General features: G+C 41.0%; 1 gene segment (V, D, J or C); it reads left to right on the forward strand.

The window, feature by feature from the left end:
* Positions 1-22,292, forward strand: LOC138205050 (T cell receptor beta constant 2-like). The segment is given in 5 exon segments: positions 1-304; positions 21,242-21,589; positions 21,677-21,703; positions 21,812-21,918; positions 22,036-22,292. Coding segments are annotated over 5 exon segments (750 nt in total).
* Positions 22,293-26,598: the final 4,306 nt, after the last annotated feature.

Here is a 26,598-nt window from a genome sequence, read left to right on the forward strand (position 1 = left end):
GTAATCTTTCCTGTCATATTTACAGGTTGTATTGATGGGAGTGATGTCACCCAAGCCCCCATAATGTGGCGCAACGAGAGTGAACATGCATCGATAGACTGCAGCCACACGAAGGGTGGTACCTATTACCAGATGTACTGGTACCGACAGCTGCCGGGAGAAACTATGAGACAAATAGTATTTACTCAGATAAATAATGACCCTGTTTTTGAACCAGACTTCAAGGGTGGTAAATTCTCTGCCAAGAAGCCCAACGCAACCCATGGGACGCTGACGGTGGGGACACTGGTGCCGGGAGACACCGGTGTGTATTTCTGTGCCGTCAGTGAGCACAGCGATGCAGACACACTCAGTCCCTGAACAAAAACCCCACAGCTCCACCATCCTGTTTCAGATACTGCAGGGGGGTGTCGAGAACCACAAATATACTTTGATTCATGTGTGAAAGTTGATATGGAGACACTCCCACCTGCAGCTCTTCATCTCTCTGCACTGAAAAAAAATCCAACTGAGATCATGACTTCATTTTAGAAAAAATGATCTGTCCATGCAGTTTGTTAAATTTACTTCTTGAAATCAGCTGGTTCCAGTGTAGAAATAAAAAGTTAAATTGAGTCAAAACAAACAGTCGTTTTTAGGTCACATGACTTGAAATGAAACTTTGCTACAGAACAGTAACAAGTGAAACAGTGAATATTATCAAATAATATCATAGGAAAGCGTGTAATAGACACGCCCATCAAATACAGCAAAGCATGCAATAGCTACGCCTGGTGCTGTCTAGGCGAGAGAATATCACGTATGTAAATATAGGCATGTCACGTGACGAGAGTGTTGAGAGAAAGTACAAAGGCCTTTTTTCGCATACGAAGGAGGCAGGAGGCGTGGCCTGATGGCGTAAGTCACAGAGTCACGTAAATCACGAGCTGCCATGCAGGACGATGAAGTTCAAATCCAAATCTAGACAAAGTTTTTTTTCTTCATTTTTTAATTTTTTTTAATTTTTTTTATTGTTCCTAACCCTAACCATGTAGTTTTGCACATGGTTTCGTTTTCCCATAAAGCGTACAATAGACATGCACGTCCACTACAGCAAAACGTGTAATTGTCACGCTTACATAGCACAAGGCGTAGCCATCGCACATTTTGCTGTGATACTGGGCTGAAATAATTCTTAATTTTAGCAGTGAAAAAATGAAGGCCCAGAACAAGAGCATAAATAATTAATGTAAGAGGAAATTACTTCAAACTGGTCAACTTTGAACAAGTTGACATCTTGAAGCCAGCAGGCCAAAACCAGAATAACTTTTTTTAAACTAGACCTTAATCTTTACTTTTTGTGCTTCTGCTTCTGCTTCACACACACACACACACACACACACACACACACACACACACACACACACACACACACACCGGTGCTAAGATCATTTAACTTGGTTTGATCCACAGTTTTTGCAGTGCACACATGCGGAGACACTCCCACCTGCAGCTCTTCATATCTCTGTGAGGACGGATCTACTTACTGTCGAGTCTCTTAACCAAAGAACATGGAGGTCCTCGGCTGTTTCATACTTCTGCTGTGGATAACAGGTGAACTGAACTAAGACCTCACAGAGGCAGAAGATGGTTTTAAGTTTTCTATTTCAATTCTTTCATTATTAATTATAACTGTTACACACGCAGGTCTGGTGGATGGAAATGCCGTCACACAAATCCCCAAACTGTGCAAAGACCAGGGGGACAATGCAACGATTGACTGCAGCCACACAAAGGGAGCCAGCTACTTCCAGATGTACTGGTACCGACAGCTGCCGGGGGAGACCATGGAGCTGATCGTGTTCATGACCACATCTAGCCAAGACTTCGGAAAGTTCAGCACAGTGAAGTTCTCGGCCACGAAAACCAAAGCTGAGAGCGGGACGTTCACGGTGAAGAATCTGGAGGCTGCAGATCAAGGCGTGTACTTCTGTGCTGTCAGTGAGCACAGTGATGCAGAGACATGTGGAAGACGAACAAAAACCTCAGCAGTTATCTCTTGTCCTGTAGGAGGAGCTCAAGTGCAGCTGTAGATCATTCAAGAACATCATCCCACCTCCTTTTAAGCAGACTGACTCATTAATGATCCCAGCTGGTTTGAGCCACCTCACTGCAGCTCTCTGCAGGTACTGCACATAATAAAGAGGGAGCGGTTCAGTTCAAAGTAATGATTGCATGCGGAAACAGGACAGAAAACGTGACATTTTTTAACCCCCTGCAGGTCGAACTGATGGGAGCGACATCACCTAGACTCCTCAGCTGTGGATGGACGAGGGTCAGTCAGCCACGATATCCTGCAGCGCTTTACGTTTCGTTCAGGTTGGTGTTATTTTTAATCCTTCCATGAGGTGGCAGTAGTGAGCAGCGATAGTTCAGGTGGAGAATAAAGCACTGCCCACCTCCTGATGGGAGGGTTTACTCTCAGAGGAAATGTCAATAATCTGCAGAACTACAAACACAGCAGCAACAAGAAGGATGTCCTTAAATTCAGTCCTGAAACTCAACACGATGATCACTGGATTCTGCATCACTCTGAACTTTTTACTGGTTTCAGGTAACTTTACTTTCAGGTAACTGATCTTGTTTTACTCGCAGTGCTTCGTTGTATAATGTCGTGTGGTTTGTATTTTCTCCACAGGTTCCTCCCTCAGTGACCGAGTCCACCAGACTCCAGCTCATATGCACATACAACAAGGACAAACAGCCACATTCAACTGCTCACACAGTATCAACAACTACGATAACATCCTCTGGTACAAACAGTCCAACCACATGCAGCCCGTTTACCTCGGATACATGAACGTAGACACCGGATACCCAGAGTCTGGACTGGATGTGGATATCAGTGGGAGAGCAGATAAAGATGAAACCTGCACGTTAACTGTTAAATCTCTCAGCCTGATCAGCAGTGCCGTTTACTTCTGTGCTGCTAGATACCACAGTGCTGCACGTCTCTGTTCCTGCAGTACAAAAACTACATCAGTTATTTTTAATGCACAGTGGAGCAAAGCTTTTTATACAAGGAGGATTTTAAACTGTTTTCTGAAAGCTACGTAGTAAAGGTTTCTAACGACTGCAGCAATGTGGTCTGAAATTATTGTTCTAATTAAAACTGCAAAACCGACTGTTAATATCATCCAAACAGGCGATTCGGGAGTTTATAGAACACAAGTTATCAGAAAATATTGATTAAAAAAAAGCTGCATGATGTCTGCAGGACCATAAAGTTATAAAGTTATGTTAGCAGAAACTGATGTTTTTAAATAAATGGTTTAATTTCAGGACAACATCCTCAAAAATAAATGATTTGATAAATTGCATGACTTTGAAAAAAAAAAAAAAAAAAAAAAAAAAAAAAAAAAAAAAAAAAAAAAAGGTCTGCAAACTGTATTTGTTCAGACTTGTAATAAAAAAACATTTATTCTACTAGAAAACCAGCGTTTCAGGTTCAGTTCAGGTTGGTGTTATTTTTAATCCTTCCATGAGGTGGCAGTAGTGAGCAGCAGTAGTTCAGGTGGAGAATAAAGCACCGCCCACCTCCTGATGGGAGGGTTTACTCTCAGAGGAAATGTCAATAATCTGCAGAACTACAAACACAGAAGCAACAAGAAGGATGTCCTTAAACTCAGTCCTGAAACTCAACACGATGATCACTGGATTCTGCATCACTCTGAACTTCTTACTGGTTTCAGGTAACTTCTTTCAAACTCGAAAACTTTTCCAGTTTTCATAATTCACCCTCATAGTCTTAAATTATAAAATGTTGTGTGTTTGGTTGTTTTTCTACAGCTTCCTCGCTCAGTGACCAAATCCACCAGACTCCGGTCCAGATTTACAAAAATCCCGAAGGATCAGTAGAAATCCACTGTTTACACGGTATCAAAGACTACGACCGGATTCTCTGGTACAAACAGTCACAGGACAATCAGCTGCAGCTGCTGGGAAACATTTTGGGAGACACTGGATACCCAGAGTCTGGACTGGATGTGGATATCAGTGGGAGTGCGAATATAAACCAGATCTGCACGTTAACTGTTAAACAGCAGTGCCGTTTACTTCTGTGCTGCTAGATACCACAGTGCTGCACGTCTCTGTTCCTGCAGTACAAAAACCACATCATCACTGTGATCTTATCACAGAAATACCCTGAAATAACCACGGTGTTACACATCACTGCTCCTCAATACAGAAAATTATTAAAGAGAGGAGACTGTGTCCGAGAACATCTAATTAAATCTCAGCTGTTTGACTCCGCCCCCTGCTGCAGCGTGCTCTCGTCCGTTTCCCCGGCGAGTTCATCTCCATTTATTATCGTGTGAACAGAACAAACCCTTAAAAAGCAGACAAATATAATTAGAAAAATTTCTCCAATTCAACCAAATTGAAGTTTCTTGATTTTCATATTGTCAAAGTCAAAGTCAAAGAAAACCTGCAGCCGCCTTGATCTCACGACGTTATCGTTGACCACGTTAAATGACGTCAGTTAAGGAGGATCAACTATGACTCCTCCCATCGAGGGTTAACTCGGAGAGGAGGTTAGAAATAATCAGTCCGACTGCCGACACCTTAAAGGAAATAATGAACACTGTTTCTTTTTCTGTAAAATAACATTCAGAAAAGAGAAAATGTTCGTCTTCTTACTCTGCATTCCTCTCAACTCCATTCTGGTTTCAGGTAATTCAAGTTTCCAACTAAATCTATCTGCAGATTTTTATTTCTTTATGCTGATGTTGCATTTTCTGACCAGGCTCCTCTCTCAGTGATAAAGTCCACCAGAGTCCGGCTGCCGTGTTCAAGAATCACAGAGAAAACGCCGTAATTAACTGCTTGCACAACATCGACAGCTACAACCAAATCCTCTGGTACAGACAGGCCAGCGACAGACGTCTGCAGTTTCTGGGGTACATGTTTATGACCTCATCAAACCCAGAGACGGGGCTGAACGTGACGATGAACGGCAGCGCAGATCAAAACAAAAACTGCACGTTAACCATCGAAACGTTGGACAGCAGTGCAGTTTACTTCTGTGCTGCTAGTCTCCACAGTGAAACACATCGCTGCTCCTCAGTACAAAAACCTCATCGTCATCATCACACGTTTTATCTCTGTAGCTCACAGCCTCCTGCACCTGCCATCCAACCAATATTATAATGAGGGATTGAAGTGGGCGGTGCTGAAAGCTCCCATCATAAACAGCAGCATCCTCAAACATGCAGATCATCACCACGATGGCTCGAACACTCATCACATTTATCGTCTCGTCTCTGTGGCTTCAAGGTACGACAGCTTCTCATCACTTTTATCAACAGTGGAGGTGAAATATTCAAGTTTAAATCTGCACTTTCGTGTCACTGGTCGGTGTCAGGATGTGATCCAACACCCTAAGGTCAGCTGGAGTTTCGTCTCCAAGCATGCGGTGATGAACTGCAGCCACAACAAAGATAAAGGTCACAACCAGATGTACTGGTTCCGGCAGCGTCCGGGGGAGACCATGAGCCTGGTCGTGTACACCGTGTTCGGAGGGCCGCCCGACTTCGGCGGGTCGTTCCCGAAAACAAAATACACAGCCACCAAGGAAACCATCGAGAGCGGCACTCTTACTGTGAAAAACCTGCTGCCGGAGGACAGCGGCGTGTACTTCTGTGCCGTTAGTCAACACAGTGATGTGAGAGCTGTGAGAGGCTGAACAAAAACTGATCACTAATCAGAAATGTCTTTAGAAATGACAGGAGTTTCATGTTCTTCCAGTAGGTGGTGCTGCAGCTCCAGAAATACTCCACTCTGTCCTCTGTGCTCACTCAGACAGGAAGTCAACATGCTGAGTTATTTTATCTCTGCTCCTTGGTAAATGACCTTTATCATCCAGAGATCGCTCCTCATCTCTACTTACGTTAATCCACTTTTATTCCCTCTAAGTGTTTCTCTGTGTGTTAAAGTCCACCAAACTCCTGCAGCAGCTCTCAGAAACCTCTGAGACCAAAAAAGTAAAGGTTTTCGTAGCTTCTGGGTCTGAAAAATGAGGACTACGCAAAGTGCCTTAAGCTGCAATACCACCGAGTGCCACTAGAGGTTGGCTACAAAAAGCCTCCGGCTCCATAAACTCCCATTCAACTTCTCTCATCAAATCAATAAAATGTCTCCACCAGTTATCTCTGTGTTGTTAGCTAAAGTCACTCCTTCTTATTAGTTTTTTGGCGGTCCATCTGAAAATAATCCGTCATTAATTCTATAATAAGCCTCAAAAAGTAGTATTTTTGGGGGTTCGTCTGTTTGATTGGCAGGCCTGTGGTGCAGTCAGGTTACAGCTATCGGTGGGCGGGACGTAGTATCGTCAGGTTTCCAATCAGATTGAGTCAGATCCACCAATAGCTCCTCCCCCGGCTCGCCCAAATAGCGTCACTTCCTGCTCCAAACTGCTCCGAATTAGCGAGATGGTGACGGACAGAATCTGTAAAGCTCAGTAGAAGCATCAGTCGAACCAAATCCCTCCAACTCTGACATGCATGTGATCGAAGTCAGCATGATTCCTCTTCTCTTTTTCTGCTGCCTCGCAGGTATTTGCACACATTATCTCCTGTGATTGTGGTTTCATTAAATCTACCACCTGTATGATGGTTTATTTTCTGTCTGTGTCCAGGCGTCTGTCTGACTGTGAAGGTCCATCAGTCTCGCTCCGATCTCGTCACTACAGCCGGCGGCAACGTGCAGATTTTCTGCAGCCACGATAAAACGGACTTCAGGCTGATGCTGTGGTACCAGCGCTCACCCGGAGACACGACCATGAAGCTCATCGGGTATCTGAACTACAACACCGACACGATGGAGGACAAGTTTAAAGACCGCTTCAATATCGCCGGGGACTTACGTGGGGATGACAAGAAGAACGGCTCTCTTAGTATCAAAGTAGAAGGACGAGAGCAGAGTGGAGTTTACTACTGCGCGGCGAGCCTAGCACACCGACAGAAGATCCCCTCTGAACAGTACAAGAACTGAACATGTGCTGTGCTGGTGATCAGAGCGGCTCCCGAGCAGCTGCCTCTCTGTGGCTGAATCTCATGCAGGATTAAAGAGGCAGAAACACTCTCGACTTTTAAGGTGAAACTTTCTTATTTGATAAAGGTTGAGCTGGTTCCTCGTTTGGCTCCGCTGTTACAGGCCCGGACTGCTGGGAGACTTCCCATGATGCTCCTCTCCTCTCTCTGTCACATTATGGTCTCTCTACGTGGTTCCCCTCACTTGTGTGGTTTTGTGCTTTATATTTGCCGATATCCCTGAAGCTGCACGTCTCTGGTCTAACTGTTTATGTCTTGTCTCTCTATGCTGTTTTTGTCTCTCTCTGCTCTCCCATCACTCTAACTGCTTCTATGGGAGGTTTTTCTCCCTGTTAAACGGGAGGTTTTTTTTCCCTTCCAGCTGCTGCTCACGTGGGAACTGTTGAATTGTTGGGTTCCTCTGCCCTCCTCAGTTATTTGCAAGTGAGCAGATCTGATTTGGTGGATCCAGACATCACCGACCTATCTGGCATGGGTTGCTGTGGTAACGACGTACGCGCAGCTACGCTGGTGACATCACTTTCCGACACGGAGGACTGTTTATTTCAGCTTCTGTCCGAGGAGTGTTGTTATTGTTGTCCTCTGCAGCGCAAAAATCGGCACTCGTTGATAGCTCTGTTAGCGGTAGCATCAATCCTGCTCACTCTGTCTCTCTTAAAATGACAACATCACCCACCGTGTGTCGCGCTGCGAGTGACGCAAGAAATCCGATCTGAGCCGGCAGATGAGACGCATTTGCGGAAAACTGAAATAATAAATAAAATAAAATTGAATGCTATGTAATTGGTTCGGTTAAGTTTAACTCTGCATGTTATTTAAGTACTAGAAAAAAAAAGAAGTGAACATCACCAATAACAACAGACACCGTCCTCCATCTTTATGAAAGGTGACCTGCTCTTTTCTGCCACCAGGAGCTGCATAAAGGCACATCATCATCATCATCATCATCATCATTATATCCTGTAGCTTGATGACCTAAACCTAGAAGAGAATGCACCATTAAAGCCACAAGTGACAGAAACATCAAACTCCTCCCAGCGAGCTGCGTTTTCCACTGCAGTGATGGTTTCTTCATCACTTCCTCTTCCTCCTTCCACCTCTGACATCTCAGCTGAAGCCCTTCTCATCGTGAACGAAACTCAGCCTGATCTGACATCTGATATTTTGCTCTAAAATGATCGTCCCTCTAATTTTCTGTTTCCTACCAGGTCAGAATTTTCTAATTTACATTAATGCATTTAAATGTGGAGATGTTAATTCAATTTATCGTCCATCATACTTTAAATAACTTCTCTTTTTTTCTGGGTCCAGGTGTTTGTTTGAGTCTTGAGGTCCGTCAATCTCCCTCACATCTGATCTCTGAACCTGGACCCAGCGTTCAGATCGTCTGCAGCCACGACAGAACAGACTTCTTTATGATGCTGTGGTACCAGCGCTCACCCGGAGACACCAACATGAAGCTCATCGGGTATTTGTACTATAAAGCCGTCACAATGGAAGAAACATATAAAAACGACTTTAATATCTCCGGAGATCTGACCGGAAGCACAGCGAAGAACGGCTCTCTGTCGGTGAAAGTGTCAGGACCGGAGCAGGGAGCAGTTTACTACTGCGCAGCTCGAGAAGCACGACGACGAAAAGCCCGTCTGAACTTTACAAAAACTGAACGAGCTTTTATCAGCAGTGGAAGAAACTGATGTCACACACCTGCTGCTGTGGTCGCAGCGTCTCGCCCTCACTTCACTTTTTTTTTTAAAGATAATCATGGCATCACACTGCGGAGACGGCTCGTCCTCACACAACCTATTTTTATAAGAAACGCAGAGTTATTAAGCACCCAAATGGGAAACATGGTGGACTGTGTTTGTTTTCACTTTTCATTAACAGCTCATTTATAATTAATACAATTAATTCCTATGAATAAATAAATAATATTATAATTAAATTTAATAATAAAACTAATACATTTGTTGTAATATCACGCATACATTTTTACTTTTCATTGATAACTAATTTATAATGAAGTATTTAATATAATTAATCAAATTAATATAAATAATGATCATATAATTAAATACATAATTCCTATAATGAAAGAATAAATAATTGTTTTTTTAAACTATCAAATAATTGAATGATTCAATTACATAATAGGCTAATTTATACATTTTTAATTTCATTTTAATATCTTCTCTTTTTCTCCTTTATACGATTTAAAGCTTTAAGTTGTGGTGAGGTACACTATTTGTAATGTTTTATGTGTGGAAATTAATAATACAAAAAAAAAAAATTGGCTGGTGCGATTGTGCTTTTTTTTGGGTAAAGATGTCAAAAGTTAAACATCCTTTCTGGAGGAATCAGATAAAAGAAAGAGTGTACACAGATAAACTATGAATCTGCTCCTCCTCTTCCTTCTTGGTCTCCATCACCTCCCCTCTCTTCTTCTTCCTCCTCCTCCTCCTCCTCAGTTCAGTGATGAAGCTCTACCAGCAGAGACCCTGTCACCACTGAAACTCTGCTCTCCTCTCAGATCTCTACATGATGATCAGACTTCTCTCCTGTTGTTTCCTCGCAGGTAAGAACTTCTTCACTGAGAGAGAAGATGCTCGCTCTCCTTTTAAACCCTGAACGTGTCCCACTCTGCTCCCAGCAGGTGTTTGTCTGGGGGTTCAGGTCCATCAGTCTCCCTCTGCTCTCATCAGAAAGGAGGGCGATGGCGTTCAGCTGATCTGCAGCCACGGACAGAGCGACCTCAGAGTGATGCTGTGGTACCAGCAGCCGGCCGGAGACGCCGCTCTGAAGCTCATCGGATACGGATACGTAGAGTTCAAAGACGACGGCGTGGAGGAGGCTTTCAGAAAACATGTTAAATTAGCTGGAGATTTGAGCGGAGACAAAAAAAATGGTTCACTTTCCATCATCAATCTAACAGCACTCAAACACACCGCTACGTATTTCTGTGCAGCCAGTAAACCACAGTGGATCAGACACTTGTCTGCTCTTGACAAAAACCTCCTCCCCTCCTCTGAATGGGAGTTGAATGCACTTTACATCAACAGCTTTTCATTAATAATCACCAGCAGTTATTATTACCCAGTCCTCTGGAGGAAATGTCCAAAAAAATTGCAGGGACATGAACAGGCAGCATTTCTGTGCAATAAACACGACAAACAATAAAATTAAAAAATAAATAAAAGAGTCATCAGACTGGATGTTATGGGGAGCAGCGAGCGGTGGATCTGACTGATCTGATTGGAAACCTGACGATACTACGTTCCACTCACCGATAGCTGTAACCTGACTGCACCACAGGCCTGTCAACAAAACAGACACGCCCCCAAAAACACGTCTTTTTGAAGCTTATTTTCTAATAAATGACGGATTATTTTCAGATGGACCTCCAGAAAACTAATAAGAAGGAGTGACTTTAGCTAACTACACCGAGATAACTGGTGGAAAACATTTATTGGCTTTGTATTTGATGAGAGAAGTTGAATGGGAGTCTATGGAGCCGGAGGCTTTTTGGAGCCGACCTCGAGTGGCACTCGGTGGTATTGCAGCTTAAGACACTTCTGCATCGGACTCGTTTTTGTGATCTGGAAGCTATGAACACTTTTATACAATCTATGGAAAATAGACAAAAGTTAATGTTAAACAAAGCTCTGACATTCAACAAGAAGGCGTCCGTTCATCACTGCGAAGTGTTACTTCACTCTCAAAAGAAAAAACAAAAAAAAGGGGAAAAACATTGAATATTTACTTGGTCAGTCTTTTTTCTTTCATGAAGTACTCGTTTGAATACCACATCACATTAAGAAGTCACGTCTAAAGTTGAGAAGAACACAAACAGAGGCAGGTCACCTGATAGAGGTCATGTGAGGAGATAAAAAGGAAGGAGGCGGGGCTTGGTGACAAAAGGCAGCTCCTCGGGCTCCTTTACAAAAAGTTGGAGACAAATGGCATCAAACTCACGCCTGCATCAAACCTGCAGTCTGCTTTCACACAGTTTACCCTCCCCGAGACAAACTCAAGACACTCAGCACCTCAAGACTGTGAAACCAAAGACTTCCACGTCTGCAGAGAGCAGAGGTTCTGACATCATTTCCTCCCTGCAGATGTAAAGTTGATTAAACAGTCAAAATGACTCCAGGCATCACCACCTCCACTCTCTTTATCCTCTGGGCTGCAGGTAAAGTCCACAAAAGACACAATCTGGCAATATTTCTGGTGTTTAAAACCTTTATAATGTCGAATTTAACTTCTGATTTTCAAGTTTTAAGGCCTTTAAAACATACAAAATATAGCTACTTTAAATTAATTCATGACAAATGTGTTTCCTCCTCTCTGTGTGTTTCAGGGGTTTGTGAGTCCGTTCTGATCACTCAGTGGCCTCGTTACATCTCCAGCCCTCCCAACAGACCTGTAGAAATGCAATGCTACCAGAACGACACCGACTATCAGTACCTGTACTGGTACCGACAGCTCAGAGGAGACACTTTTCGGTTGATGGTGGTCATCGTAGTCGGCAAGGCAACCTTCGAGGAGGGTTTCAAGTCTGGTTTCGAGGCAAAGAGCTCGACCGAGAAGCAGTGGTCTCTGACGATCAACAGCGCGAAGCAGCCAGACGAGGCGGTCTATCTGTGCGCTGCCAGTGTGCACGGTGCCGCGGCACAACTCAGCGCTGCGACAAAAACATGCAGCGGGGAGGCCGTTTATTCTGACACCTGACTCTCAGAGGATCATCCAATAAAGGAAGCAACAAAACCACAGTGTGGAGATTAAATCAGCCAACATCATTCATCATTTCTGCCTCTAAAATGTTGTTTTTCCTTGACGTCATGTTGCGAATCGATCTGACCGACAGGTGGAGGCAGAGCACGCAGCATGAACACACAGCAGCCTCCCTCTTCACAAAGGAGCCTTCTTATACTGTCAGAAACACTCATTCTCACCTCACTGCCTGACGATGTCTGCACCTGTGAAAACCTTCATCTCCGTCTTCATCTGCTTCTCATGTAAGGACTTTAAATTTCATCTCAAACTTGCTGTGCATGAAGTTAAATATTAATACTGACTCCTCGTGTGCTGTTGGTTCGTCCACAGGTCAGGTGAGCGCCGTTAAATTCCAACAATATCCTCCTCTGATAGCGAAGCAGGGCAGCAAGGTCCACGTTAAATGCAGCCACGATGATACATCTCTCATATTAATGCTCTGGTACCAGCAGAGAAAGGAAAACACCTCGATGACGCTCATTGGTTACGGATACGAAAACTCCCAAAACTACGAGGGTCAGTTTAATGAGCAGTTCGAGCTGACCAGACGGGGCGTAACAGAAGGAGCTCTGGTCCTCACCGCGAACCTGTCGCACTCTGCAGTTTATTACTGCGCTGCCAGCACACAGTGATGCGGTTTAATGCCGCTGCCTCACTAAAAACCCTCGTCTTGTTCCTCTAAACGAGGCGCGCACACACATGGAAGCTGTATCTTTTTTCTTTCTCTTTGCAGAATCTCAGTGAAGCAGCAGCACAGACCTGCAGGATGTCTCCCGCTCTGGCCGGATTTCTCCTCCTCTTACTTCCATGTAATTTCAACTTTAAATGAACTTTAAAGCCAGCAATTTAACGCTTGATCCACAGCAGCATCACCTCTGCTTTTGACCCCACAGATCCAGCGGAGAGCGTGACCTTCACGAAGTCTCCTCCGATAATCGCCAACGCCACGGAGAGTGTGGCTTTTACATGCAGTCACGATGACGCTACTCTCAACGTAATGCTCTGGTACCAGCAAACAAAGAGCCTGATGAACCTCATCGGATACAGCTACACCGGCAGCGACCCAAACTATGAGGAACAGTTTAAAACTCGGTTTAAGATCACGAGAAAAAAAGTCGATGCAGGCGGGCTGATAATTGACAAGGCGAGTCTCTCAGACTCGGCTGTGTATTTCTGCGCTGCCAGTACACAGTGATGTGGTCGAAGGAGACGCCGTCACTAAAAACCTTCCTCTTCTATGGTGTTGCCTCAGTACAGCTGCCGTCGGTAGCTCTCACGGAGAGTACAATACTTCATCTACAATGTCTTCATAGCACAAGAATGCAGGTATTTATAATTAAATAAAGCTTGTTTTGCACAAACGGAGCGCTGCAGCGTTACGTGCAACCGTGAATTCGTCCCCCAGAGTCAGACGGTCAACACAGAGTTCTACCGGGACCTTCTGTTAGCGCCATTAGCTGGTCGCTAACTTGAGGTTAGCTGTTTTTTTCAAGCAAAATTAGCTGTTTGTTAGTTTTGTTGTTAAGTTGAGTTTAGCTGTATTTTAGGAACATGATCTGTTTCTTAGCTTTACTGGCAGGTTGTTAGCGTTTGCAGCTCGTTGTTAACTTGAGTTGAGCTGCGTTTTAGCAACATTAGCTGTTTGTTTGCTTTATTAGCTGGTTGTTAGCATTGTTAGCTGGTTGTTACTTGCCTTTAGCCGTATTTTAGCAACATTAGCAGGTTGTTAGCAATTGTAGCCGTTAGTTAACTTGAATTTAACCGGGTTTTTTTTTTTTAGCAAAATTAGCTGTTAGCTTTGTTAGCTGGTTGTCAGACCGTCACCACCGAGTTGTACTGGGAGCTTCTGAGGCGTCTGAGGTTAAAACATTCGCTGCGAACCACCTGACCTGCGTCGCCGTGGCAACAGGCTTCCCCAACATGACAACACGCCTGATAAAACAGCGCGTTGAAAACAAAGAATTCAAGAATTCTTTTGATCACAACAATCACAAAAAAAACAACCCGACAGCTCCACAACTGTGAGGCCAAAATGAAAAAACCTGAAGCTGATAAGAAACACAGAGAAAAACAGAAATACAGAAAGTCTCCATTATCAGGCCAGAATGACAATTACTTCCACCTGCTCTTAATAATCAGTGAAACAGTAAATAAGTCAGCCTTGTAACACTGATGTTATAGAGCTTGTTAAAATAACTCCCAACTGCAACTACACCAAATGTTTTCAGCCAACTTCAAACTTGAAGTGACGTGAAATTTTAAATTTGTTTGCTTGAACCAATCGATGGCTCTCCTGCAGAAACGTGACCCTGCAGCAGCTGATCGGCGTCTTCTAAGATACAACTGATGTAGAGAAACCCTGAGACAAAATGTGTAAAGACTTCCTGGTAAAAGAAGCAGAGGAGCAGTGGGAGGATCTGAAGTTACACCTGCAGCTGTTGAGGAGCAGAAGACGAACTGTCTGATCACAGTGTCAATGAACATCCTGATGATTTTCTCCAATAAGAAGATTCCTGTTCAGTGTTTTCATGAAATGCTTTTCGTGATATCGTTTGTTTGAAATTGTTTTCCTGTTTTCCAGGTTTCTGTCTCGGTGTAATAATCCACCAGCCTCCATTTTTACTGGGGCGGAAAGGAGACAAGACGACGAACAGTATTACCACATGTCCTGGTACAGACGCAGCAGCAGCGGGGGAATACAGCTCGTAGCGTATTCTCTCGGTAAAGACGCGTGGAGCATCGGCGCCGCTTTCGGCAGGTGGAAGTTCACCATGTCGCGCCCGTCAACGCTGAACATGCAAACTAAGATTCAATAAAACTAATGAGACATAAAGCGTGATGAACTCCATTAAACTGATATCAGACCTGCCGCCGCACAGTTCAGTTTGTGAAACACCACAAAGCCGATGTGATCAGATAACTGAGCAGGTGTCAACAGGTTTATACAAGCCATTCAACACTGTGATGTCTCGTGTGTGTGTGTATCTCACTCTGTCTTCAAGTCTGAAACTTCTTTTATGAACAAAAAAAATGAATCAGTCTGCAGCTTTAAGATTAAATAAATCAACTGGTTCACACTGACCTCTACAGCGTTCACCTGGGATTACACTTAGAGATGTGGTAGTAAGTATGTAAAAGGAGAGACCGTGTAAACCAGATGTTATTAAACTGTATGCATCATATTATAGCTTATTAAAGCAGGAATAAAAAGGAATTAAACTGTTACTGCTGTTCATGTAGTTTGATGATAATATTCCTAAAATCACAGAGTGATACGTTAAGATGTTTTCATAGAAAGTTTGGAGAAAAATATTTAGATATCTGCTGAACATAACATCTGTGCACAAAAAAATTTGAACATTTTCATGACAAATCTCAGTATTATTCTGCTAAATAACTAATAATGCAATAAAATATGAGAAGAAATGCAATTTAAATTAATCAAAACTGTATAAAAATATATCTTAAGTTTTGGATTAAACATATTTTCCACTGCACAACAGCAATATTGTTTGACGTAATAACTGATTATAAGATTCTTCCTCTCATCATTTATCATTAGTATTCTTACATAATGACTTGTTGCCAATCATGATGGCATCAAATAAAAACTGATGCAGTCACTTGTTGTCGTTTACAGTTTTATGGCCACTTGGTGGCAGCAGAACAAACTGTAAACAATAACAACATACTGGAGATACTGTGAATACAATAAATACACTGACATACTGTAGATACTGTACATACAGTAAGTACTGACATACTGTAGGTACTGCACATACAGTAAATACACCGACATACTGTAGATACTGTACATACACTAACATACTGTAAATACAATAAATACACTGACATACTGTAAATACAGTAGATACACTGACATATGGTAGATACTGTACATACAGTAAATACTGACATACTAGATATACTGACACACGGTGTTGACCATCTACACAGCTGACACAGAGCTGCTGGTCAGGAAGTATTTACAACAATGAAAGTAGCAAAACAAGTTGCAACCAAGGAGCTTCAAAAAAAGTCAAAACAACCTTATACAGTCAAGACAAGACTGCAGAATAAGGTAACAACCTGTAGCTTCATCAATACGACTGATACCTTTCATATTACACTTAGTCATTCGAGCCTTCGTTAATGTAAAACATTTGAAGAGTGCAGCTTAATTATTTTGACTAAAAGACATTTTATTCTGTGTGATTGAAAGAATAAACACTGTTCACTGATGAAAAACCTGAAACTCCATGAACAGAAAAACACACTGAAACAGACACTTTCTTCCCGTCAATCTGCAAACTCGCAGGTGTTTTCAGGACAAAACTTGTCACTGCAACCAACAACCTACTGCACATTTATAAATCATACACAACTCCACCGATGCAGCTTATAAACACACTGACCACTGTGAAAAAAAACTTGCCAACATTTTTCCAAACAGCAAGAAGCCAGCGGGCTGCAAAGGGCTCTCTCTCCAATATTTGATAAATCTATAGTAGTTTTACAAGTTTTTAGTCATCCAGTCTTTGAAGTCTTCACTTTGAAGCCAAACCTCTTGTCATTTACATTTTCGTGTATGGTTCCCTTCATAAGCAGCTACAAGAAAAAGCATCTCTTTACTGAAGTGGCCACTTGTTGACAAACAGAAAGAGGACAAAACCACTCAGGCGATATGAGAAACACGTGAAATAAGGCAATTTAAAAATAAAAAAAAAAAAGACATGAAAAATATAATATTTTGATAAATGGTAACTAAAATTTAAACATGCAAACTAAAATTCCCTGATATTCCACGATTTAGAGCAAAAAAGGGATAACATTTCCAGACTCTTGTATGTCTGGAGAAGAGCTCTAAAAATGTCCTAAAAAAAAATCAAAAGCATCTGTCACATCTGTCAGTAAACGCTGATATCCGATTGGATGAAGAGCGGTGACCAGCAGTGATGTCACTTCCAGCAGCTACAAATAAACACAAACTAAAAAAAAAAAAAAACCCAGTTGAGATGGAGGCTGAGATACGGAGGAGCTGGGTGGGGGGAGGAGACCCCAGAACACAGCAGGTTTTTGTGTGATGCTTTTTCACCGTGGGGACAGGGGGCCACGGTGATACAATCCTATAGAGGCGCCGTACAAAAACCTGCTCCCGCTGACATGCAGCGTTTGGACGGCTGCATGCGGCTGGTGGAGCAGAGAGGTGGATGGCCTGAAGGAGGGGAGGATGGAGGCACACTCCACCTTCAAAAAGTCTCTTTATGTGGAGAAATTTAGCTTTTTAACAACTTTTAATTCACATCTGCAGCATCAGGATGTTTGTTTGACTCCTCAGAACCAACGTGGACACGATGAAGGTCGGCCTGCAGGTTTACTCCCTCCTCATCCTCTGGGTTAGTAAAGTGCGTCCGAAGCGGAGGATTGTGGGACGTTTTGGGACGTTTTGGTTGAGGAGGGTTTCAGTGTGACAATGGAGCTGAAGCTTACTTTGGAAAAGGAACCAAACTGTCTGTTTTGGGTAAGTTGGAGCTCCACAGCTTCAGGTCACTGAGCTGGACTTCAAATATTCAAACAGAGGAAATGTTGGTGTGAAAGTGAAGCAGAGAAACGTGAAATATTGAGCTGGAGTCAGAGCGCTGTGTCCAACACTGATCCTGCTTACTTTGGACCAGGAACCAAACTCTCTGTTTTAGGTGAATATTCTACTCTAATACTAAATTTTATGTTAATCAGATCATTGGTGTCGACAGAAAAATCAGTGAAGACTTTCTGAAGATAATTGTGGAGCAGAAAGAGTTTCATGTTCAGTATTTTCTCACCGTGACAACACCAATGAAGCTTACTTTGGAAAAGGAACGAAACTGACTGTTTTAGGTGAGTGAAGGACGATTCAAATAAAACTTAATCTTCAGCTGCAGTGGTGCAGAAAGAATCAGTTCAGCTCAGTACTTTTTGATATTAAGCTTCAGCGCTGTGCCAATAACGAAGCTTATTTCGGACAGGGAACAAAACTGACTGTTCTCGGTGAGTAAAACTTTCCTCTGATGAATTCAGATCTTAAAACATATTAAAGGAAATCTGTTGTTTGTAGGAAAAAGTTGTGTCTGAAGTGCAGCATAATCCAAAAACAACTTAACATAAAGATGTGAAGTAAAGCAGCATGTTGAGCTGTTTTGAGAACTGATCCAGTTCACTGTGACTCTGGTGCTGGTGAAGCTTACTTCGGTGGAGGAACAAAGTTAACTGTTTTAGGTAAGACACATAAAAAGCTTCGTTTCAGCTCGCTGCTTTTTGTTCTGAAGTCTGAACACTGTGTCAGTACGAAGCTTATTTCGGCCAGGGAACCAAACTGACTGTTCTTGGTGAGTGAGACACAAAACGTACTTCTAATGAATGCACTTTTTAAAGTAAAACTACCTGAAACAGATCTGTTTCCTGGAAAAAATGTCATCGCTATTATTTAACTTGTAAAAAAACAAAAAAACAGACAGAAGTGCAGCAAATGTTGGTTTTAGATTTAAAGAAAAGGAACATTTGACACAAGAAATTGAATTTTAAAGGAAGCAGAAAGTAAAGAAGCAGCATGTTGAGCTGTTTTGAGAACTGATCCAGTTCACTGTGACACTGGTGGTTATGAAGCTCATTTCGGTGGAGGAACTAAGTTAACTGTTTTAGGTAAGAAAATAAGAAATAATGAAAAAACAGCATCGTTTCTTTAAGTCATTAGATCTATGTTAAGTTCAATGAAATGCTCATAAAGTTGAATTCAAGCTGGGAACAAAACAGGATGCTAATTAAAATTTTGTTTTGCAAAAGTTTTGTAAAAAATGAAGCTGTCATTGTTGGTTTTTAAAGTAAAGTTACATGTAAACCAAAAAAGAAAGACGTAAAGTAAAAGCAGCATCTGGAGCAGTTTTGAGCTCTGATCCAGTTCACTGTGACTCTGGTGTTAATGAAGCTCACTTCGGTGGAGGAACAAAGTTAACTGTTTTAGGTAAGATACACACAGTTTTGTATTTACAGTCTATGAAAAGGTCGGTAATAAAATAAATGAGATCAGGTTTCTAGCCGTCATCGCTCTGAAGCTCTTTACAGTTTCAGCTCGCTGCTTTTTGTTCTGAAGTCTGAACACTGTCAGTACGAAGCTTATTTTGGCCAGGGAACCAAACTGACTGTTCTCAGTGAGTGAGACACAAAACGTACTTCCAATGACTACACTTTTTTAAAGTAAAACTACCTTAAACAGATCTGTTTCCTGGAAAAAATGTCATCGCTATTATTTAACTTGTAAAAAAATAAAAACAGACAGAAGTGCAGCAAATGTTGGTTTTAGATTTAAAGAAAAGGAACATTTGACACAAGAAATTAAATTTTATAGGAAGCAGAAAGTAAAGAAGCAGCATGTTGAGCTGTTTTGAGAACTGATCCAGTTCACTGTGACTCTGGAACTGAAGCTCACTTCGGTGGAGGAACTAAGTTAACTGTTTTAGGTAAGAAAACATTTTAAACTTCATTAACTGTTGTTCAGGAGGGATTTTAACTGAAGCTGTAACTTTAAATCTAAATAGTGAAGTAGAAAAAGTGTCCACATGTCAGGCAGAAGGAGACAAAGTGTGAATAATCTGCAGGTGTCTCAGATGAACAGCGGCAGCAGGAAGAGTTTGTGTCACAGCAGAAAGTCTCTGTGCTCCAACAGGGAGGCTTACTTTGGAGCTGGAACTAAACTCACTGTTTTAGGTAAGAAAGCTTCAAACTAAAGAGTCCAGCTGAGCTTCAATCTCATGATAGTCATCAGTTTATTATTACAGGAAACATTCAGAATACTCTTGATAGATGTTTTATTGTGATGGAGGTCAACAAAGTCCTGATTTTAAACGTGTGAAAGAACTTGATGTAAAAGTTTGTTTGTGCAGAAAAAAAACAGGAAAAGCTTTGAAACATTTTGGCTCGACGCCCAGATTATTCCTCTCACAGCCTCTTTTGATCACATCTGTGAAACACTGTGAGCTCTCAGTCTGAGGCTCACTTTGGAGCTGGAACTAAACTCACCGTTTTAGGTAAGATGGTAAAAATCATTCACGGAAAAATAGAACGAGAACGGAAAATTGCTTGTTTGGCAGTAGTTGCATTTTTCTTATTTATCTTTAGCTTATAAATTTATCATCAGTTTAATTTTGTAGAGAGCAGATTTTATTTGGTAAATGTAGGAGATGTATGTCTGTAGTTTTGTGTGAAAAGGTGTTTAAGTTTGTGTGAAAAAGAGCACAAAGACGGTCTGCAGCGTTCAGAGCTGAAAGTCTGAGCAGATTTTTCTGCAGCCGTGTTTCAGTGTGAACTACGAGCCGGCTTACTTTGGCAGCGGCACCAAACTCACAGTATTAGGTAAGAAAAAGAGAAAAATAATTGTTTTTATCAACTTAAATCTGAAAAGCTTAAAGTTCAGAGTTGTACAAAAAGTCCTTTTTAAAGTCTAGTTTAGCGTTTTCCTGCAGTGTCATCATTTGCTGTAACTTATAGTCAAAGCTGCAAAAAGAAATGTAAAATGTAGGACTCAAACTGTCTTTTCTGTAGCAAAAAGTTCAGACTTTATTACTTTAAAGCATATTTGTGCAGTAAAACATTTCAATTTGCATCAAAAATGGAAGGAAAAAGTCTATTAAAATTGCATTTAATAGAATGATTATGTTGTAAACTGTATGAAATCACAAATGCAGCAGCAGAAATAAGTCAGAGGTCCATTGAAACGTTGTCAGTTTTTGTGGCCGTTAGTTATCAGTGTGCTCCGGCTCTTATCCTGCTTATTTTGGAGAAGGAACTAAGCTGACAGTGTTGGGTAAGAAAAGGAGAAAAATCTGTTTTTATAGTCACTTCATTTAAACTACATGTTGTTGGGTAAATAATGTGTTTGAATGTCTTTTTTAGTGATGGCTGCGTCAATATGTTGTCAAAACTGCAGAAGAAAATGTCAAATCTTAAAAAAAGCTTTAAAAAAAGGCAACATTTGATCCGAGCACCAGATTTATTTTTGTTCTAAATCATCTTCTGTTACTGTTAATTCATTATCTTAAATCTTTTACATGCATTTCTTTATTTGCATCACTGATAAAGTGAGGAAGTTGGGAAAACAACTTGAAAAGTAAAAACATAAAAACGGGATAAATTAGTCGTCAGTCAGTCGAGGTGTCGTCAGTATTTTCCGTGCGAGTTATCGGTGTGCTCCAACTCTTATCCTGCTTATTTCGGCGGGGGAACCAGGCTCACAGTTCTCGGTGAGGTCACTGGAGGAACCTCATTAAAACACACTAAAAACAGCTTGATGTGATGTCGTTTTTTTGTTGTTATCAGACATAAAAATTTTTTTTCTGTTCCTGCAGAGACAGGGCGGGAGATCGAACCACCAAAAGTGGAAATACTTGGACCTTCATTGAATGAGTGCAGAAACAAAAAGGACAAGAAGAAGAAGAAGACCCTGGTGTGCGTGGCCTCTGGTTTCTACCCGGATCATGTCAGCGTTTCCTGGCAGGTCGGAGGTAAAGAAGTCACCAAAGGAGTGGCGACGGACAGCGAGGCCCGGAGGAATGACGGGAAATACAGGATCAGCAGCAGACTCAGAGTCCCTGCTGAACACTGGTTCACGCCCGGCAAAAAATTCATCTGCATCGTCAGCTTCTTCAATGGAATAGATAACAACAATTATAACGCGACGATATCTGGTGTTAAAGGTTTGTTAGTTTCACACAGAAAAACTGAGCTGATCTGACCCTTTAATCCATTTTAATCCATTCTGATTTGTTCTGTTCTTCTATCAGGTGAAACACAGATGCTCATGACTCGAGGTAAACATGATTTTATTCACTTCAACTCGAGCTGAAGTTAAGATTTTATTTTTGCAACATATTCAAGAGAAAAAGATTCAAATCCGTGTGAATGTTTCCTCCCTGCAGAGAGATACCTGAGGATCACGCAGAGCGCCAAACTGTCCTACAGCATCTTCATCGTCAAGAGCTGCGTCTACGGAGTCTTCGTCGGCTTCCTGGTGTGGAAGATTCAGGTTTGTTTGAACGCGATCTGACTTAAACCTCACTGTTTCAAACATTTTAATATTTCAATGAATAAAAAGCAAAAAGAGCTCAAAGTGTGAAGACGATGTTTTCTTTCTGTGTTGCAGAGTTTAGGAGGAAAACAGATCAACTGAGAGCTGAGGAGATGGATCATCGATCACATCTATATCTATAAATCTGTTGTGTTGTATTTCCACTTCTTTATGTTCTGCATTGGTTTTGCATTCATATATAATTGAGACAATTAAATCCTGCAAACATTGGAGGAACAGTTCTGTGTATACTCTTATTCAAATATTACAGCTGTTTTTCTTAAACAATTTCTGCCAAATTTTATTCTCAATAAACAACATTCTGTCAATCACATTATCTCCCTTTCTTTTTGTCTCTTCAGATATTTTTAGCCGTCTGTTTTCGGAGAAGTCGGTTATTTTTCTCCTACGTTTAGTTGAAACATCTCAGCTCAGGAAAACTTCACAAGCAGGTTCATTTGAGTCATAAGAAGATTTTCCAGTTAGAAAACTGGTGACATTTACTTAATAAATTGATTTGTATCAACTAATCTGCCTTTTAAAATTATTTTTAATAAATTAGTTTAACTTGTTTTTTTCCACTTTGCACGAAAGATCTCAACTCAAACTGGTTTATCTGTTGTGTAACATTTTAAATAAAAAAACAGAAAGGTGACAAAAGTTTTCTGATTATTTGCACCTGATAAACTAAACTTATCTTATTAAAGTTGTTTTTACCAGTTTGCACCACAGATGAGAAGTTGATTACAGTTTATGTTGCTTCTATGTATGAAACAGTGCAGTAGGAAAGTTAAGTGTAACGTACAACAACAGGAAACCTGAAGGAAGTCAGAGCTGCTGAAACTGTTGAGGAGCAGAGAGCGACAGCAGAGGAGAGGATGTGGTCACAGAGCAGCCTGCAGCTCCTTCTCTGAAGGCAAACAAACCGAGCTGAAACCACAACCTCCGGCTGACCGGGTGCACCTGCAGCTCTGCACCAGCACCAGCACCCCCCCCACAACCCTCCTCCCCCCCCCCCCCCCCCCCCCCCCCCCCCACACACACACACACACACACATCTCTGAACAAACAGCTGGAAAAACAACTTCCTGTTCTGTGTCAACTGAAGCTGCAACATGAACATGTGTGTGTGTGTGATATATATATATATACATTTTCACAGTGCATCCGGAAAGTATTCACAGCGCATCCGGAAAGTATTCACAGCGCTTCACTTTTTCCACATTTTGTTATATTACAGCCTTATTCCAAAATGGATTAAATTCATTTTTTCCCTCAAAATTCTACACACAATACCCCATAATGACAACGTGAAATACATTTTTTTTTTTAAATTTTTGCAAATCTATTAAAAATTCCAGACGGAAGCCACTCCTCAGTAAAAGGCACATGACAGCCCACCTGGAGTTTATCAAAAGACACCTGAAGGACTGTCAGACCACGAGAAACAAAATTCTCTGGTCTGATGAAACAAAGATTGAACTCTTTGGCCTGAATGCCAATCGTCAGAGACCTGAAAATGGCTGTCCACCAACGTTCACCATCCAACCTGACGGAACTGGAGAGGATCTGCAAGAAAGAATGGCAGAGGATCCCCAAATCCAGGTGTGAAAAGCTTGTTGCATCATTCCCAAGAAGACTCATGGCTGTACTAGCTCAAAAGGGTGCTTCTACTCAATACTGAGCAAAGGGTCTGAATACTTATGACCATGTGATATTTCAGTTTTTCTTTTTTAATAAATTTGCACAAATTTCTACATGTTTTTTTCTGTCAAGATGGGGTGCTGAGTGTACATTAATGAGAAATAAAATGAACTTTTTTGATTTTAGCAAATGGCTGCAATGAAACAAAGAGTGAAAAATTTAAAGGGGTCTGAATACTTTCCGTACCCACTGTATATATATATATATATATATATATATATATATCTCAACATGTCATCTACATGTAAATAACTGTGAGCAGGGAGAGATCATTTACTGAATATCTGAAACAGAGTCTGAGTCTGTCTATAATGTCCTCCAACATCATATTTGTTATTTGTCAACACGACAGTGAAACTGAGGAAAAACACTTCCTACTTTTGTTTGCGTTCACTCAAGTCAGACAAACAGAAAGAAACATCTGTGAGGCAGCAACAGAAAAAGGGCTCCTGACAGCTGCAGCCATATTCATCTTACAAACCTTTAACTTTATACATTGCTATTTCCCAAATGTTTCCATTTTTATGTCAGAATAATCCCAATTTTTTTTCTTCATATTTTCACTTCATGGGTTCTTAAGAAAAGGTCCTGATAAATGTTACTGATTAATCATTTATATTCCAAGATGTGAGCGATATGCACTCTGAGAAGAACGAAAGAAACCCCCTTATAAATTTGACGTTTTCCTAATGGACTTTTGTATATGTAACTGCAGAGCTGAACAACAAAAAGATGAAACTACAAACCTGCTGCATTCAAAAAATAACCAAACTGCAGTCACACTGAAGAGGCATGCTGTCAGCATCCAAAAACATGCACCTCAGGTCAGGTTACCTGGCGCCGCGCTAGTGGCAGCCTGCTGCAGCAGCTCCCCCCTGAGAGCCCCCCATGCTGTAGTGAAGAAATTCCCCCTCGGGGATTAATAAAGTGTATAAAAAAAATAATAATAATAATAATTAAAAAAATTATATAGTGTTAAAATCTTTAGAAAACATCATTATGTTTACGGAAGACACAGAAGTTAGAAGTAACAGATGTAAAACTATCTCCAAAAAAATTGATTCATGCCGATACAGTTCCATGATTTCTAAGGTTGAAAATCAACATAATTTTTTATCTTTAATGATTACAAAGCAGTTGTCCTGCACACCTGGAATGTACATTATTACTATTATTTTATATATTTGTATTAGAAAAAACAGAAAACTTAAAATATCAAACATGTCTGCCATCATTTGGAGAAACAACACTACTTATTTTTGGAAACACCAGCATAGATGAAATACAAATCTTTATCAGGATATTAAACTTTAAATGCAGTAAGAAGTAGCTGATATAATTTAAATAATGATTTTTCAGCACTAAGTGAACAAACTACAGACACCAGACACACAAATAATAAGTTAAACCCACATGTTCAATTTCAAGCAGCTGAACGAGACATTCGTCATCTTGAACGCGCCCCCGATTCAAACAACATCAAATGATGAGAGGTGCAACCAGGGATCAAAATGTTGATTATAAAGAGTGGTAGTTTGTATGGTGGAGACGATAGAGAGCTTTTTCACCACTGAGTTCACTGGATTCACATGAAAAGTTTGTTTTTACAAAATCCTTTCACGGTATTAAATCAGTTACCACAAGTTCACACCTATTCAGGATGTCCAGAAGAGAAACTGAACCATTAACCCTTCAGAATGAAACATGATCTGTCAATCCAACATACGTCCGAAGAAACACAACACAGTGCACATGTATACCGGTAAAGAAAGTCATCAGGGAGTCTAAGAGTCATCGCAGAAACACAACATGCTGCAGATTTATCATGACGGTGTTGTACCTGAGGCATACATACATACAGGAAGGTACTTTAGTAACATGCAGGGGGAGGAAATCCTTAGTTACAGCAGCAAGGGCAAAAACATATGTACAAGAGGACACAGCTGGAATATAAATTACATTTATATAAATTAAATACTTTAAAAAAGGGGATTGAAACAGCCAATTAGCAGTAAAATACTCTTTAATGTTTGTCATCAGTGCAAATGTCCAGTTGTAGAGCGTGTCCGGTTGTGTGGATGGATGAGGGGCAGCATAAAAAAAAAAGAAGAAGAAGAGGAAGAAGAAGAAGAACAAAGTCCTCAAGAAAAGTAAAGAAACTGAATTTTTGCAGCTTTAAAACACAGTTTCCACTCACAGGGTTCATCAGGGGAGAATTTTCTCACTGTTTAATCTCCTGACTTGAAGTGTTTGCACGTCGACATCTTCACATTCACCACGTTGTGCATTGACAGTGTGATTAAAACTCACCTCTGGACTCTCCAGCTGCTGCTGCTGAGTGGAGGCAGCACATGTGGCAGGCTGCAGAGTCTGCAGATGTAAGCTGGGCTGCTACCAGAGCGCCACCTGCTGGATGAACCTGCAACACAGCAGTCAGTCAGACTAAACCTCAAAGCAATGATTTAAAGTACAATAGATTTAAATATAAATTAGATCAAAGAGTAGAAGAAGAATTCTGCACAAGGTGCATTAGGTCTGCACTTACAAATAAGAGAGATTCATTTAGCAATGCAAAGTTATATATTATCAACATTGATCACGAACTTGCATGAAACACAGAATGTCCATCTTCATTGTAAAACTGCCCAAAAGGGCCCCAAAGCTGCCCTCAGTGCCCGTCTGAAATTTACCCGTTGTAATCATAAATTACCGGTCTAAAATATGACCGTCGCTGAAGGAAATTAACATATGACTTAAATAATAAACCAAAAACATTTTTAAAAAAAACAACATAAGAATAGAATAAAAAAACAGTCGGAACAAATATATTTTCAAATATATTTAAAAAAAATAAAATAAAATTCAAATCAAAGATTTTTCAGTTGATTTAAGAATAATGCTTTTTGATATTTCCAGTTTTTTGGCAGCAGATTG

This window comes from Embiotoca jacksoni, unplaced genomic scaffold (genome assembly GCF_022577435.1).
Source record: "Embiotoca jacksoni isolate LCO1_2020_lvr unplaced genomic scaffold, fEmbJac1.0.p SCAF_27, whole genome shotgun sequence".
Classification (NCBI taxonomy): domain Eukaryota; kingdom Metazoa; phylum Chordata; class Actinopteri; family Embiotocidae; genus Embiotoca; species Embiotoca jacksoni.